This window comes from Manihot esculenta, chromosome 12 (assembly GCF_001659605.2).
Source record: "Manihot esculenta cultivar AM560-2 chromosome 12, M.esculenta_v8, whole genome shotgun sequence".
Lineage (NCBI taxonomy): Eukaryota > Viridiplantae > Streptophyta > Magnoliopsida > Malpighiales > Euphorbiaceae > Manihot > Manihot esculenta.
This window is the reverse complement of record NC_035172.2, coordinates 33,791,715-33,809,073: the sequence shown is the minus strand read 5'-3', so window position 1 is coordinate 33,809,073 and position 17,359 is coordinate 33,791,715. Positions and strand designations below refer to the sequence as shown.

At 33.3% G+C, this 17,359-nt stretch overlaps 1 protein-coding gene across 4 annotated transcripts; it reads right to left on the bottom strand.

The window, feature by feature from the left end:
- Nucleotides 1–122: 122 nt before the first annotated feature.
- On the bottom strand, nucleotides 123–15,619 carry LOC110627978 (protein SCAI). 4 transcript variants are annotated; one of them, XM_021774403.1, is made up of 9 exons: nucleotides 15,007–15,618; nucleotides 12,482–12,688; nucleotides 12,097–12,366; nucleotides 11,458–11,524; nucleotides 11,191–11,382; nucleotides 10,999–11,090; nucleotides 1,280–1,462; nucleotides 1,056–1,192; nucleotides 123–976 (listed from the first exon to the last, which is right to left on the bottom strand). In XM_021774403.1, exons 1-9 carry the CDS (start codon nucleotides 15,496–15,498, stop codon nucleotides 790–792), a joined length of 1,827 nt encoding a protein of 608 aa, XP_021630095.1. In that variant the 5' UTR covers nucleotides 15,499–15,618; the 3' UTR covers nucleotides 123–789. The 4 variants fall into 4 exon arrangements, 1 of the variants encoding a protein (XP_021630095.1); XR_002489943.2 differs by having other exon boundaries at nucleotides 776–976; nucleotides 10,995–11,090; nucleotides 15,007–15,619; XR_006347887.1 differs by lacking the exons at nucleotides 123–976; nucleotides 1,056–1,192 and adding an exon at nucleotides 4,760–9,369 and having other exon boundaries at nucleotides 1,330–1,462; nucleotides 10,995–11,090; nucleotides 15,007–15,619.
- Between the last annotated feature and the right edge of the window lie 1,740 nt (nucleotides 15,620–17,359).

The window sequence follows — 17,359 nt, the reverse complement described above, 5'->3', positions numbered from 1 at the left end:
AAAAATTATCGGATTCTAATTGTCCAAACAAAAGAGACGTACTTTCAGATCCACAGTACAAAATGTATTAAAAAAAATTAAATTAAATAAATGCTTGTTCACCTCGCATCAATTACAATACATTAAAAAAATGATAAAATAAACAGGACATCACATTACACTTGTCAAAAGGAAGAGCCGAAACAACCGAGACCAAATACAGGAGCATTAAGCAGAGTCCAGCTTGCAACAAGTACATCTATTTTTAAGGTATTCTGCAAATCCTACTACTCGATTTAATTACATCTGCCTTTTAAGCAGCTTCTCCAAGAATAATATGAAACAACTGTAAAAGGTAAGAAGGAAACAAACCATTTTGACTACCTGATTTCTTATACAAAGATACAAAAAGATGACTAGCACTGCTTCAAAATAGCTCTTAACAAACCATAATAACGATTAGATTATTACACCAATCAGCCCCTAAAGAATTAAACTATACTTACACACCAGCAAATCTTCGAGCATCCAGCTAACCATTACAGCAAACCAGTATACGATTTCAGCCTAGTTGCCGAGAACTTGGCAAGGTCGCACATATGGGTGATAAAACAAGCAGAAGCAACCATGCTCGTTGAGACATTCTTCACTTGCCAACTCAAGTTCCATCACAAGTTATATCTCTCTTAATTTCCCCTAAAAAGCCAAGTTTCAACTTCAATAAGATGCCTTTTCTCATCAAATGGATGGAATTTGAGTCTCAGAGCCTGAATTTTATCCCTCAAATTTTTTTCTCAACAGCTTGTGATTCTAATTGTCATCAAAATGAAAATAATGAGCAACATTTAGGTGATTTGAAAGTCGTTGGACTGCTGAACGCACAACTTCAGAGCTTGGAGACACAGAACTGGGAAGATGGGGCAGGCAAACAGGCAGATATTGCTCATAGTCTCTTGGAGAGCAGAAGGTAGATAGAACAGAACGGCAGAATATAAATCTGGACACATATTCCATAAACATATCAGGTTTAGCTAAAATTTAATGACATCCAAAAATAAAACGAGAGAGATATACACCTGAGAATAAGCCTTCTCAGAAACGGGTCAGATAAAACTTGAGCCCAAACAAGATCTAGGCTATTTGATGTGCACAGAACCACCTCCCACTTGGAGAATGCACTGGAGATTATCTCCTCAGCATCATTGTAAACATCCTAAAAGCAGAGACCACTTAACAAAGAAGACCAAGTAGGAACAGTAGGATTGTCACATTGACTGAAAACATTACACAATCAACTTACTGTATCAGCATCAACAGATGAGAGGCCAACCATCTGATGAAAAGCTTGTAGAGGAGCAGTTAAAAAAAAGGTAAACTGACTTCCACTATGCGTTGTATCAACACAAGCTAAATTCTTGAATGCTGGCTTCAAAGGCGAAAGTAGCAATGCAGATGGCTCTCCCCTTTCTGCACCATGCAAGGCCTGAGAATCATCCAGAATTCACATGTAAGCTGACAATCAAGAAATGGAAAGGCATAAGAAATGCAGAAATCTGGAAATTCGACACCTCAGGACAATTAAGTTCTAGATGATTTTGCTTCAAATATTCCTTTTCCAAATAGGAAGGGAAAAAATTTTACATCTATATATATATATATATATATATATATCTAGGTTCTAAAATAGGCTATAAAGAGGTTGATAAATGACATGTTTAGGTTCATATAGTTATGCCAAGTGGCAATCTTAAACATGTAAATTTGTGTCAAGTAGCACAACATGACATGTTTTATTTTTATTTTTATTTTTATATTTAATAATATTACTAATTAATATGCCCATAATAAATGTAATTTATTATCTTCATTATTACAATTTATATATGACTTTTTAATTTCTTACCACTACTATAAGTATGTGACTTTTTAATTTTCTATCATTACTATTAACATGTGACTTTTTAATTTCCTACAACTTTTTTAGTATAATATATTAATCACAATAAAATAAAAATTTTAACATATATATTTTATTTTTATTTTTAGTAATAAAGAAATTATAAAAAAAATTATAACCAATATTATTAATTAGTTGATACTACATGTTTTTCAGCTCATATGCGAATAATAACAAATATATGAGAAATTACTAAGTGCACAATTAACCCAACATAATTATGTCATATAGCATAAATTTATAATTTTTTATACATTTTAAATTTTATTTTTATATAGAATAATAATTAATATATATGTTAAATATAATTTATTACTTTTATCATCATTATTAATGTATGACTTTTAAATTTCTTACTTTTTGATATAATAAGTACAATTTATTATATTGATCGTTACTAACCTTTTGATTTTCTACTATTTTTTAATATAATATATTATTGATATTATAATAAAAGTTTTATTGTATTTTATTATAAAAAAATTATTTTATTTTTTATTTTAATAATAATATAATGTTAAAAATATATTTATAAAAATTAGCTAACTACCATATAAAAAGATGTTTAAATAATAAAAATAAATCACTGTTAATAAATAAATAAATAAATATATATATATATATATATATAAGTCCATTCTCGCAATAGTGTTAGTTTATTGATTTGACAATTTTTTGAAATCATATCTAATATAATCTAATTAACAAATGTCATATATTTTTGTTCTTCTAATATGAATAATTATATAGAATATATATATATATATATATATATATAATCGATTAAAATTATTATAAAAAATATTAATTATGATAAAACATAAACAATTAAAGAATTAATAGAACTAATAGCATAAAACATTATCAAATTAAAATTTTATTCAATTCAAATAACTTGTAAAAAATAAATAGATATAAATAATTAAAGTATAATAACAAGTAGAATAGTATTTGTAATACTCTAAATCACGCGTTACATACTTTGAACAACTAAGTTATTAAATCTGAATTATTATAATTTACTATATTAATAATTGTGATAATTTTAGTCTCTTCACTTTCTATAAAATATAACATCCGTATGTCCATTCTATATAAAACTCACTAATATAATCTCCTTCCTTCACACGACTCTATTTCCTTCATTTTCAATTGGTTCATATTTTAAAATTTTTTTCTTATTGTTCTTTTTATATCTGGCATAGATGCGTGGCTTTATAACTCTTGCCAGTCAACTCAATCCTCTTGGATAGATAGGAGTTGAATGAGAGTTATTCAAATATTGGGATTTTTTATTCAAGTGATTCTACTCCTCCACTGCCACCATCAATGCTGTCACCACTATTGAAACTTAGTAAACTTTATTTTCCTAGAGATATAGTTTCTTAAATAAAATAATGTTATTAAATATTAATAATATATGATAGTAAGTAATAAAATTTTTAATTTTATTTGATATAATTAAATTTATTGATGCATGGTTTTGTACTTGATTAATATTTGAAATCTTTAAATTTCTTACTCTAGAATTGAAAATCATGTATATTAATTAGTCCCCTATAATTATTTTTTTGTTGTTTTATAGTAATAAATTACATATAAAATATTTTAATACCCGCACAATGTGCAGACTAGTTTTTGTAGAAAGGCAACACATTTAAATGCATGTCATAGAGCTCAAATCCTTTCATTGAGTCCCGACTCGGTACATAAACAAATGAATCCCATCAACTCCCAAGCTTAATACTTTCTTTATAGGAATAGTAATGAGTTCGGTATCCGCAAATATTGTCCCATACCCATTTGACAAATTTACTGCCCAAACTTGATCAAACTCATACAGGTGAAACAATCGATACATGCTGGGGATAGACATAGCACTGGACAGATTAGGAAGGCAAGGACAACCAACCTGAGAGTAGATAACTCCAGTCATCAGATCGGATGATTGCATGGAAGTATTCAATTAAGGAGGAACTGGTTCGAGTAAAGGATGTTGGAAAACTGATGAATAAAGAAGAGAGCGAGTCCGACTCAATATGAGAGGTAGCAAGCAGGTAGATAACTCAATATAAGATGACCGGGTGGAAGCGTCAGGAAAGGAGGAAGGCCAACCGGTTTGAGTAAAGGAGATTGGACAACCAAGTGAATAAAGAAGAGCGTATTGTAGGCTCAATAGAAGAGGTAGCAACTAGCTTCACGTATTTCTTCATATCTTAATTACAGGAGTTGAACAGTAATTTTCTCTTATCAAATCCAAGATCATAGAAATGAATTATGTAATTCCTTAATCAATTGTAATATCAAATAGGGATCACTAGTATGTACATTTATATATGGATTGAATAAGAAAGGAGTGGAAAATTTTCATGTCATAATTCTTTTGCTTTGTAAAGGCCGCTAGCTCCCTCGTCTCATGCACAATAGGTAGGGAAAAGAACAACTCCAAGTTTCCTTTAGCAAGCAATTGTCCTTTGACGTTGTTGAAATTCCTTTTATAAATAGCCTAGACTTATACTGATTGGGTGCATAATTATGTGATATAATTGAAATAAGATTAAGCTATATTAAGATTCTTTCTGTAAATAGTCTAAATTTATAATAATAATTAGAGATATGATTATATAATATGATTGAAATATGATTCGGCTATAATTAAAAAATTAATTTATTTTCTTGCATGGTACGTACTCTTGTAAGTAGTATATATACCCCGATTAGCTTAAGGGGAATAATCAAGTATTTTTTCCTCAAAACTTCTGCTTTCTTCTTCTTTTTTTCATCATCTGTTTTATGGTTTCAGAGCCAAGAAACTTGGTTTACCTGTGAGTAGCAGATCTGCCACTTTGCTTTGGAGACTTTCTAGAAATCAATTGGTCGCACCACCTAGGCCATCCTCCTCGTTGGCTTCCGATTGGCTTCCCGGTGAAGCACCGCCGCCAAAATCGGTCCCATGCGCCTCCACACCGCTCAAAGCAATCTGTCTCATGAACCATCCTCCAGCGACTGTTTCATGCCGGCGAATCTTCCTCCAAATCTCCTTGTTTGGCAGATTCAAGTCCCTATTCAGTCCCTTATTCCAAAATCTCTCTTGACATGTCTCAGAAGAAAAACACCCTCAATATAGGTTCTAAGTCCCTTAAACCTTTCTTTTCAATTTGCTACGGTGAAATTGCAAGGAAGTAATAATTATATGTCTTGAGTTGCATCCATAGACTTATGTTTTTTAGAACAGAGGTATGATGATTATTTAACAAAAAATGCCACTGATATCACTACCACTAATAGAATCAATTGGGTTAAGATGATACTCAATTATGTAGTCTTCTATGGCATTCGTTAGATCCAAACTTGTTGTAAGATTTGGACTAAGACCAAAACATTATATACTAATGACATACAACGCATCCATAAGGTTGTGTCAGATATGGTTCACTTACAACAGAATCATCAAGATATCACTAGTTACTTGAGTCAAGTAGAAACTCTGAAAGATGAATTTAATTCTCTTATGCCTTTTACTGATTATGTTGATGCGCAAGAAAAATAACGTGATAAATTCTTTATGGTTTTGGCATTAATTGGACTGCGATCTGACCTTTGCTCTGTAAAAGATCAAATTTTGATTGGTTTAGTTATTCTAACTTTAAACGATGTGTCAGCTAGGCTCTTACGTATTTCCCTTAGTAAGAGTGACGCTGCAGATATGAAATTCTCAGTTTTGACTGTGCAACAAGGGAATCAAGGATAAGTAGGAAATCACAAAGGTAAAGGGAAAAAGTTTCATTGCTCCTATTGAGATAAGAAAAGTCACACACGGAATACATGTTGGGTATTGCATGGCCGACCACCACGGTCTAATCAACCCGATAATACTGGCAAGTCAGCAGCTCATCTTGCCCAATCTAATGAAGAAGGCCTGCTTCTACAACCTACCAATAAATCTCAGGAACTAGATTCAATCACTTTAACTAAAGAAGACTATAAAAAATACTTGCAGATCCAAACAGCTAAGCAACATCATCCATCTTCCACCATTGCTCACTTCGGTTATTACTTTGCTTGTCTAACTAAGTCTTCACCTGTTGATCCATGAATCTTAGACTCTGGTGCTTCTGATCACATCTCTGGTAATCATAATCTTTTCTCTACTCTTGTTTCACATTCCACACCATCTAAAGTCACCTTAACTAATGGTTCACAAACTCAAGTTATAAAATAGAAAAAATACAACTTCTTCCTTCTATTTCCTTAACTATTGTCTTGTTCACTCTCGAATGTCTATATAATTTAATCTCCATTAGTAAATTGGCCAAAAATCTTAATTATTCAGTAACCTTTACTTCTGATTCTGTTGTGGTGCAGGACCGGAGTACTGGGAAAATGATTGAAACAGGATCTGAGTCACAATGATTCTACTACCTCTCAACCTCTCTAGTTGCTTTTATTTCTACCACTTCCGTTGAGCTTATTCATAACCGTTTGGAACATCCTAGTCTTATCAAATTGCAGAAATTGTCCCTAGTCTCTCTTCTTTGTCTTCTTTAGCATGTGAGTCATGTCAATTTGGAAAACAAACTCAGGCTTCATTTCCCTAGCAAGACAATAACAGGGCCACCTCGATGTTTGACATTGTTCATTCAAACATTTGGGGTCCAAGTCGTGTTAGTACAACTTTGGGATTTCAGTATTTTGTTACATTTATTGAAGATTATTCTCGTTGCACTTCGTTTTTTTTAATGAAGAATCGCTTTGAGTTATTATCCATTTTTTAAAAATTGTGTTGAAATACATAATCAATTTGTTTTTCGCATTAAGATTTTGCATAGTGATAATGAACGATAATATCTTTCCTCTTCTTTTTCTCATTTTTTGTCTAATCAGGGTATTACTCACCAGACTTTTTGTGCCCATACTCCTCAACAAAATGGTGTTGCTTAGCGAAAAAATAGACATTTGATTAAAACCGCCCGCACCTTACTCATACATCATAATGTTCCGTTGCGTTTTTGGGGCGAGGCAGTCCTTAGTGCCTGCTACTTGATCAATCGTATGTCTTCTTCTGTTTTGCAGTATCAGAGTCCTAATTCAGTTCTCTTTCCTAACCAGACCTCCAACCAGTTGTCTCTACGAGTTTTTGAATGTATATATGTTGTTCATGATCACACCCACTAGTAAAGACAAACTCCAGCCCAAATCAGTTAAATGTGTTTTTCTCGGCTTCAAAAAGGTTACAAATGCTATGATCCCACTATTAACAGATATTTTGTCTCTGCAGATGTCACCCTTTTTGAAACCTCCCCTTACTTTTCTTCTTGTCCAACGCACAAAACCTTCGTTCCTAGAGTTTTGCCTATACCTTTAACTCTTATCTCTCCTTGGCCTCACGTCATTCCATCTCCCACTCCTACACCACCTCTTCAGGTCTACACACGTCGGCCTCACCCATCCGCTAATAACAATGATACTTCTGTCCCTGATGCAGATACTTCTAATGACTCACCTCCAGTTCCATCGTCACCTACTTTGGTCATGCCTATAGTAGCAACAGCTACTCCTCTTGCTCTCCGAAAAGGTATTCGCTCTTCTCAAAATCCTCATCCCATTTATAATTTTGTGAGTTACCATCGTTTGTCTCCTTCCTATTATACTTTTATTTCCACCATGTCTGTTGTTTCTATACCCAAGACAGTTAAAAAAGCATTGGATCATTATGGTTAGTGTAATGCAATAGTTGAGGAGATGACTGCTTTTCATAATTATGGAACTTGAAAACTGATCTCTTTACCACCTGACAAGTCTACTATTGGTTGTCGATGGGTGTACACAGTTAAGGTGGGATCTTATGGCAAAATTGATCGCCTTAAAGCTCGTCTTATAGCTAAAGGTTACACATAGATTTTTGGGCTTAATTACAGTGGTACTTTCTCTTCAGTAGCAAAAATAGCTTCTGTTCGCCTCCTTCTCTCATTGGCTACAATTAATCACTGAACCCTTCATCAACTGGACATTGAAAATTTCTTTCTTCATGCAGAGCTTACCGAAGAAGTTTATATGGAGCAACCTTCAAGGCTTATTGCGTTGCCGGGGGAAATCAGGCCTAGCATGTCGTCTTCGACGCTATTTATATGGTCTATGACAGTCTCCAAGAGCATGGTTTGAATGATTCAGCACTGTAGTTCACAAGTTTGAAATGTCTAAAAATAAATCTGATCATTCCGTATTTATTCGTCATAATGATGATAGATGCATTTACTTAGTAGTCTATGTTGATGGCATTGTCATCACAAGAAATTATCATAATGGAATCTCTCAGCTTGATCAACATTTGTTCAGTCATTTCCAAACTAAAGATCTAGAAAAATTGAAGTATTTCTTGGGGATTGAAGTAGCACAGTCTAAAACAGGTATTGCGATCTCTCAACGGAAATATGCTTTAGATATATTAGAAGAAACGGACATGTTAGACTATAGACATGTGGACACTCCTATGGATCCAAATGTCAAACTTGTTCCTAAACAGGGAGAGCCACTTAAAGATATACAGAAAATTAGTTGGCAAGCTCAACTATCTCACTATCACGCAACTAGATATTTCCTTTATTGTAAGTGTGGTTAGTCAATTTCTCCAAACCCCATACAGTAGTCACTGGAACACAGTCATCTGCATTCTTAGATATATGAAAGTAGCTCCAAGACAGGCTTTACTCTATGAGAACAAGAGTCACTCATAAATTGTTGGCTAGTCTGATGCAGATTGGACAAGTTTCTCTTTCGGATAGACAATTTATTTCAGGATATTGTATTATAATTGGAGGGAATATTATATCTTGGAAAAGTAAAAAACAGGGTATGATTGTAAGATCAAGTGCAGAAGAAGAATATCGAATTATGGCTTTAGTAACATGCGAACTCATTTAATTGAAGCAACTTCTTCAGGAATTGAAGTATAGCTACATTTGCCAAATGAAACTGATATGTGATAATCAAATTGCTTTCCATATTGTATCAAATCTAGTTTTTCATGACATGTTTTCACAAAATCCCTTCGAGATTCATGAGTCGAGTATATTTGTAACAAGCTTGGAGCATATGACATATACGCTCCAGCTTGAGGGAAAGTGTTGAGATAATTTTTGTAAATGGCTTAAATTTGTAGTGATTGTGTGCATAATTATGTGATATGATTAGGCTATAACTAGGAGATTATTTTATTTTATTTTCTATTGTATATTCTTATAAGTAGTATATATACTCCAATTGATTTAAGGGAAATCATCAAGTATCTCTCTCAAATTCTCTGCTTCCCTCTCCTTTTCATCTTCAAACGTGAACCATAATCCGAGACTGCATCATAAACCCAATTAAAATATATGCCTTACAACTTGTAGCCGCTCCAAGTCCGATTAACATTACTCATATACCACCAAAACCTGTCCAAACCAATTTAATATTTTAAATAAATTTAAAACATATTTAGTTAATAATTTATATTCCAGACATTTACTAGGCTTATAAAATGCACCGGTATATAAATCTAGCCACGGTCCGGTCGGACTGCGAAACTAATTGGAACCGGCTCGAGTCAAACCCAGAACTGGCACGGTCAAACTGTTCCTGTCCAAGATCCACACTGCAACCGCTTAGTAAGGGGCCAGTTACGGGCCTCCCCTATTGAGCCAAGAATGGAACTGGACAGGAACCGCCCCAATTCAAAAAAAAAATATTTATTTAAAAATATTTTTTAAAAAAAAGTACATTCCTTGGTTTGGTTTCCTATATATATATATATATATATTTTTACTATTGAAACTAAATAAATGAAGTTTTATAAATCTACATTTTATAAATTTATGTATTTTTGTATAGAATGTTAAATTGATAATATTATTGTAATTTCAAAATATTTCAAATTGGGGATGAACCAAAACTGGACTCAAACTGTTTTGAACCATATAACTGGATTTTAACTGAAATCATTTCAATCCGGAACCATTTTGAACCAAAAATGATTCGAACAGTGAAGGCCAATGAACCAGTGGTTTTGGCCCAAAACCGAACCGGAAGCAGCCCATGGGCGAGTCACCAGTACAGAAGTGTGATAAAATAGCAGAAAAGAAGTGAGGAAAAGAAGGGGGAGACCTCAGTTGATACAGAGGGAAATAAAGTCTTGAAAATTAATGTAGAAATGATGTCAAACAGAGTTGAATGGCGACAAAATATCAAAATAGCTATCCTCAACTAATACGAGATTAAAACTTAGTAGTCATTGTTGTTGATACTATGGAAGTTGACAAATGATACCATATAAAATATTTATTTAAAAAGCATCCAAATAAAGTGCATGCTGGCTTTACAAGCAGCCAAACTGCCAAAACAATGTACATATTCATGGCCAATGTTTAATCTTCTAGGATAACATGCTCAAGTGAAATTTATTGTGCATCAATTAAATAGTAGTCCCTCCGTCCCATAATTTTTATCTATCTTTCCTTTTTTAGACTATAGTAATATATAAACTGACTATTATAACTCTATTTAATTTTATCTTAATTCCAAAAAACCTCTCAAAACATCTCTTAATATTTAATAAAACTTAATGTATTTAAAATGAGTATAATTGAAAAATTAATAAAAAATCATATTTCTTAATATGTGTGAAAAGTAGAGTAGACAAAAATTATGGGACAGAGGGAGTACTATCTAAGCATTGAATTGGTAACTTCCTATTTCATATTAATGCACATGTAATATAGTGATGTGCACATCACCAGGTGCAGGGTTCACAACTCTTACCACTTCTTAAATAATTTCATTTTTGCCAAATCTCAAATTAATAGTGTCACCTGTATAAATCATGCTAAAACTTCCAGGTTACTAATTGGAAGAACAACTTTAGACATCTAAGGTAAACTATAAAAACAAAATACTTTAGACATTAAGCTGATCCTGAAATAAAGTCTTGCTCAGAAGGCCACAAGTTTTTGGTTTATCAACTATGCAATTCAGCAGCACAAATTAAAATCACCTAAGAAGCGATGCACAAGTTATGACAAACCTGCCTTGAATGCATGGCTGCTGTCACTATCAATAATCAAGAAAAGTGGTCTTCTAGTAAAAGGAATTATATCACCAGGATAAAGGGCATTTGGACCTGAAATATGAAAGCAGAATTCATACAGTGAAAAAAAGCATAGGTAGCAGAAAACATAGAGAAGTAATTGTCCTTTAACTTGGAATAATAAATCACCTACCAGCAGTTCCTCTGGGACCTAACCATAGGTAATGGTCATTATGATCACTCGAATCTCTCTTGCCATTAGAATGAGATTCAGATGCAGAACTATTTTGCTCACTGAACATTCCAGAACCAACTTTGTTTTTTGAAGACTTTCTTGACCCTCCAGAACTTTCCACATAAGAAGTATTACTTTGGCCCGCCTTCCCTGCACAAGGATTCATTTAGTCATAAAAACTTACATGGCCAGCAGAATCTAGAGCAAACGGAAGCTAAAATTAACCTGAGACTGAAAAATATATCAGCACAATGCCTTCAGGTGGAAGCTCCTCACAAATTGTTGCCATAACCTGCCCACAAAGTATGTAGTTTAACATTAGCCTTAATTATTATAAATCCACAACAAAAACGAACATGAAGAAGTACACAAGAAATAAATGTTAAAATGGTCATAACTAGTATTAGCACTACTTACTGAATCTCAAAGAGACTATATATTCTTTGTATACATTATATGTAACCTGTATTAAGTTTATCCAGTTGTCCCACTGATATTTCTTTACTTCTTACTGGAGAAACAATTGATAACAGACTAAAATTGATAGGAACTACTATTCACAAGGAAAATATAATATTTGACATTTATAAAGTTGAACTGGACAGAATATACATATAGACAACAATATGCTACAGCATAAATTGACTGTACACTGCATTTTGAAATGAGGCAGAAATCATTCACCATTTCACCAACAATTATAGCATCAGAGAAGGCCTAGCTACAAGGAATTATTCATAATAACCACCCAAATATGAGTAGTATATAACTACTTCAATATGAAAGTAGACATACCAATGTAATTGCCCATCCAATGCAAGTTAACCTTAAAAAACATAATCAAGTAAGAGCTCCAAATCTAACCGCTAGAAAATGTGTCACTGAAGGACGATAAAGAACAGCTTTCCTAGGATTTGATGGTAAAGTTGGATCCGTCAAATCTGCAGCCAGGTTTAAATCTATTAGTCCAGAAGCTCCAGAATGATCAGTTACAGTGCCATTCTCATATGGTTCAACTGGACGCTTTTGGTAGACTGATTCGACTGTATGCTTTTGGTAGAAAGATCCACTTGGCTCCCATTCCAAGCATTGCAGCATTCTGTAAGTGTCCAAAGTAATTTCTGCAAATTTAATCTGAAAATTACAAATAAGGCTGTAAATATATCTGTGTGCATAAGAAATTCCTAATTATTAAACTCCAAATGAAGATAATCAACATAGAATCACACAAACATCAAAAACTTGTCACCTCATTCCGGTGATAGCTTGTCAGGATTGCATCTTGAAACTTTAGGACCTTCCTCACATGGAAACGAGCCACATATGGACGAGAAGTTGGATGTGAATCAAACAAGACACAATAACGCAAAGGCCTGACACTTGCAAAGGCAGTATCAGCTTCCATAAAGCGGACAATTTCTTGCACCACTAACTTCCACTCTTTGAAATTTGTTTCCTGAGAATACATGATCCAGAACACAATGTCATGCCATTAGCAAGTACCAGCTAAAACTCATACAGTAAATTGCTCATTAGAGCTCTAAGGCACAAACACATGCAGGCACATGTGTACTTAAAGAGTTAGCTTAGAATAATAATAAATGCCTCCAAATTCATCATCAAGGGATTAACTTTCTACTAAATGATTTAGCATATAAATTTGAAATTTCTCTATTATCATTCCTATTTTTTTAAAAAAGTATTTAGATTGTTCAATTTACGAGAAGATAAATTTATTTTATATATATGAGCAGAAAAGAACAGAATAGTATATGTAGTCAGCAAACTGCAATTAGTATGGAGAGTAAGTCTTATAATTTTGCACCTCATCTTACCCATCCGATATAATATAATTCTCAATCTGATTAATGATAATCAATTATGGCATTTGAGTCATAGAAAGGGAACTAAACCAAACAAGGTAATATCAATGATTCTGAGCTTTTCAAAGTCCCTTTGCTAATGGTCCACAAATATGTAAAAGAAGAGTAGAAAACTAGGGAAAAAAGGTCCCTTCACCATGTCACTTTCAGCTTTTCATTTCTTCAAAACTTTTAAATTAAACAATCAGAACTTAAAGAGTTAACATTCACATGATCCATGCACCCATACACTTTTTGACTTTTTGCCTTGCATGATCTTAAGCGGTTTAATTTGAAGGGTTGTAACTTTTTCTATCAGTCACACACGCCAAATTGTTTGAACTCATAAAGAATTATCATATTAGTGCCACAAAATCTTCTAAACTCAGGCTACTTTCCCCCCTTATCTTTCATCTCCTTTCTTCTCCTTCCTGCTAAAACATGGAACTAAAAACCCACACTGCCAGCCAGTTGCCCAGCAATCCAGGAAGCTCAGCAATGGCAGGGTGTTTTTTCTTAATGGAAAATTCTAACTTCATTAAGAAACAAAGTGATCATTACATCCAGATTAATGGAGGAATTAATACCCTCCTAGACATCTATATCTCACATATGCTCAAAGTCAACTTTTTCCTATTTCTATTAGCTCCTCTATTCACAAGAAAAAAAAAATGCCAGAGGATAGATCAGCCATATAAATTGAATCACCAATAACATTTTAAAATAGGGGAAATCTTCCTTGTGCCTAAGGAAATAATTTGCAGTTTTAAGATTTCCACTAACCCATCCAACTCTCAAACCTCAGTAGCTCCATTTCCACCCAAAAAATACCCAAACAAGTAGCCAGACCGCAGCAACCTTTAGTGAATAAGATACCAATTACCAATACAGTTGGTTCTACAAATTGCCCATTCTCAGTATAGAACATTACGACTCCCACCTTAACTTTTATCAATTTTTAGAACAGTAATTAATTCAGCAACTTAGTTGAATCACATGCATCCTTCCTTCAAAATTGCATATGTGCAACTGGACAACTACGGCCATAGAGTTTGGTGACTCAACTGTCCTTCAAGTGCAGGAAACTAAATGCCATATCTAACTTGCAGGACCCATGATACCTACTTGATGGATCTAAGTAATATGGGTTCGCATAACATAGCATCACCTACATTCAGAAAATAATAAAAAACTTCTAAAAAAAAGTAAATAAAGGAACAATCTAGGTATGCCTTTCTCTCCTAGAAGTGAAAACTAGTTAAGTCTCATTAGGTTAAGGCTCCATTTCTGAAAAACCTAAAATAGTTGTCTGGTTTATGGCTTTAATCTTCCAAGAAAAACAAAAAAATAGGCAATCCTAGTTTTCTAACAAGAACAGAGCTCTGTTAGTAGCAGAAGTTAAATAATTCTCTGTTCCATGGTTATAGTTTTCCGGATAAACCAAAGAAACGTGGGAGTCTAGTTTTTATCAAATTTGAACTAATTCCTCACACATAAAATAATTAGTCCAATTTCACAAATTCCACAAAGAAAACGTTTGATTGCTAATTAAGCAATGCCCACCTAAAACCCGGTTCGGCCATCATCACCAAAAGAGCTAGTCCTGACCAAAAAGAAATTCCTCCATCTCCAATTCCACAAATTCCCTTATTTCATATCTCAACCTCCATAAAATCTACGAGCTAAAACAAAAGGTTACCACATAAATCTATAAAAAGACTTTCAGTGCCAAAATAATCAAATTTTTAGTCTCCAGACACTACCGAGCACTTAGGAAAAAAAAAAAAGAATAGACCACCAAAACAGAGCAAGACCTGAAGAGACAAATAATTGCAACCAAAAAAGGCACCAAATAAACACATTTTTAGCAACTAATGATTTTTTCAAAAAATTATTAAAAATTAAAAAGTACCCGGAAATTTGACTTGCTATCATCAACAAGAGCTCTAAACCTGTCGGCAAGAAATTGAACCATCTCGGTCCGGTTCAAAATCAAGGAAACGAGCAAAAACCGCGCGTAAAACCTCAACTCCTTAAATCTCACACCGAGATCCTTAGCTTTAGCTCCTTCAAAGTATTTTCGATGCAAAATCGCCTCATAGAACACGTAGGCTTCGACTAAGAACCTCGCATCACTGGTCCTCATGTACTGATTAAAGTATAGCTGGCCGATCCGGCTAGCGATCTCACCTATTTCCCACCGGTTGAGACCGGCCTCAACTAGCTTCGACCTGTTCTCTTGCTGGTACTTCCATAGCCGCATGTAGGGCTTGAAAACCTTCTGGAAGTAGTTGTTTTGAGCATGCCCGTACGACGGGAGGTCACGGACGCGAGCGAACTTCTTGTCAGCGCTCTCCACCAGAGCTCTGAAGGTCTGTGAAACGACGTCGCTCTCGGTGGCCATGAACGGAAGGAGGCGTCACTACCGGAGGTGGTTGGTGGTTATCATCGGTAAACGTGCAGAGCTCCAGAGAGAGCAAGTAAACTTCGCCTTTATTGTTTTTTTTTTCAGGTGCGAGCTGTGGATATATATATATATATATATGGTGTCAGCGTGATATATACACTTTGCTTCTTGGCTTTATTTTAGTAATTTTATATTCGCTTTTTCGATTTTCTTAATTAATAATTTTATTTTTTTTAATCGCAAATTACTAATTTTAGTGAATTCACGGAATTACAGTGGCGGCGTAGAGAGAGAAGCTGACCGGTTAGGCGACTGATACTGGCATTCTTGAGAGGAGAAGAGAGAGAGACTGTCGTCACGCGAATATTGTGAAGGGGAAATGCTTGTGTGCTCTAAGTTGCAACTAAGATTGTTTACTTTTGATCGTCAATGTAGATCCGACGTTCGAGAAAGGAGTAGAAAACAACTAGTCGAGAGCTTTTCGTTTTTGCTTAATGCCCTTACGTTCTGACCTTTTTTTATTTACACCCCCTAATTTTCGTAAAATTAAATTAAAAATAGTCTAATTAGTTTTTCTATCAATTTTATCAAAATTATTAAATTTAAAACTTTTATATTTTTAAATTAAATACTATTTCATGCATTAAATAGAACATAATTTAACAAATAAAGGTTTATAGACAAGACTCAAAAATTTAAAATTATGAAAATAGTTTTTTTCTTAAATAAAATTATCCACATGTCAATTTATATTATACAAGCAATACTATTCCGGAAAATTTAAGACCTCTCAAAAATTCAAACCTAATTCCTCCCATGCATTGACTTTTTGCAATGGTGAATTTTGTGATATTGACTATAATAGGGAATCCAAGGATCTTAGCTGTTGCTTCTAAATAATTACGACTACTGATCTGTATTGACTATTGAATAATAAATAATGCATAATATTTGTAGTATTATTAATCATAAGAGTAATTAAGTTGAATGATAATTGAATTTGCTATTGACTCTTGTTAAAATGATAATCTTGCATAATTGTAAAATATGAAAAGAATATAATTTTGCATTAAGCACTCCACTCATCTCTGTAATTTTGATTAATATTCACGTATAAAATTTCTTATTGCCCATTTATTATAAGAAAATAATAATTTCAATTTATTTCTATTCATTTATTTTTTTTAATTAAGGATTAAGAGAGTGAAATTTTAAATCTCTCAAATTTACTCAGATGTATTTACTATCATATTAAATCTGTGAGTGTTATTCATTTAAAATTTTATGTCTTCAATAAATTATAAGTTAAGAATATAATTTTTTAATTATGGTCTAATTTTAAAAATTCTAACCATAACATATGTAAAGAAAAATACATAAATGAAGAATATCAAAGAGATTATGATAGACAAAATGAAAAAAAAAAAAAAGAAAGAAAGGGAAATAAGCTTTGTGGTAGACCAAAATTGGAAGAAGAAAACAATTCATGTTGAGGGTATAAATTGGATAGGCACTTGGCAGAGGAATGTGGTGATGCAGCCAGTAGTAGCTAGTGGCTTCACCTCAACCTGAAAGGAATGTTTCTTTGCAGAAGACAAATTAGCTTTTTCTTTTTTTTCCCCTAAAAATTCCCATATTATATGTGGCAAATTATATGATGCATCATAATCATAAAGTAAAAGAAGGGAATTCTACATGCATTTGTTGCACATGCATTTAGTTAATAAATAAATTAAAATTATAATAAATCTTATATTTATTTATATATTTCATTAATTGGATATACATATATTCGTAAGAATTTTCCCAAAAGAATTTGGACGCCGACCCACTTCCCACCCATCCTTCCAATGAAAAA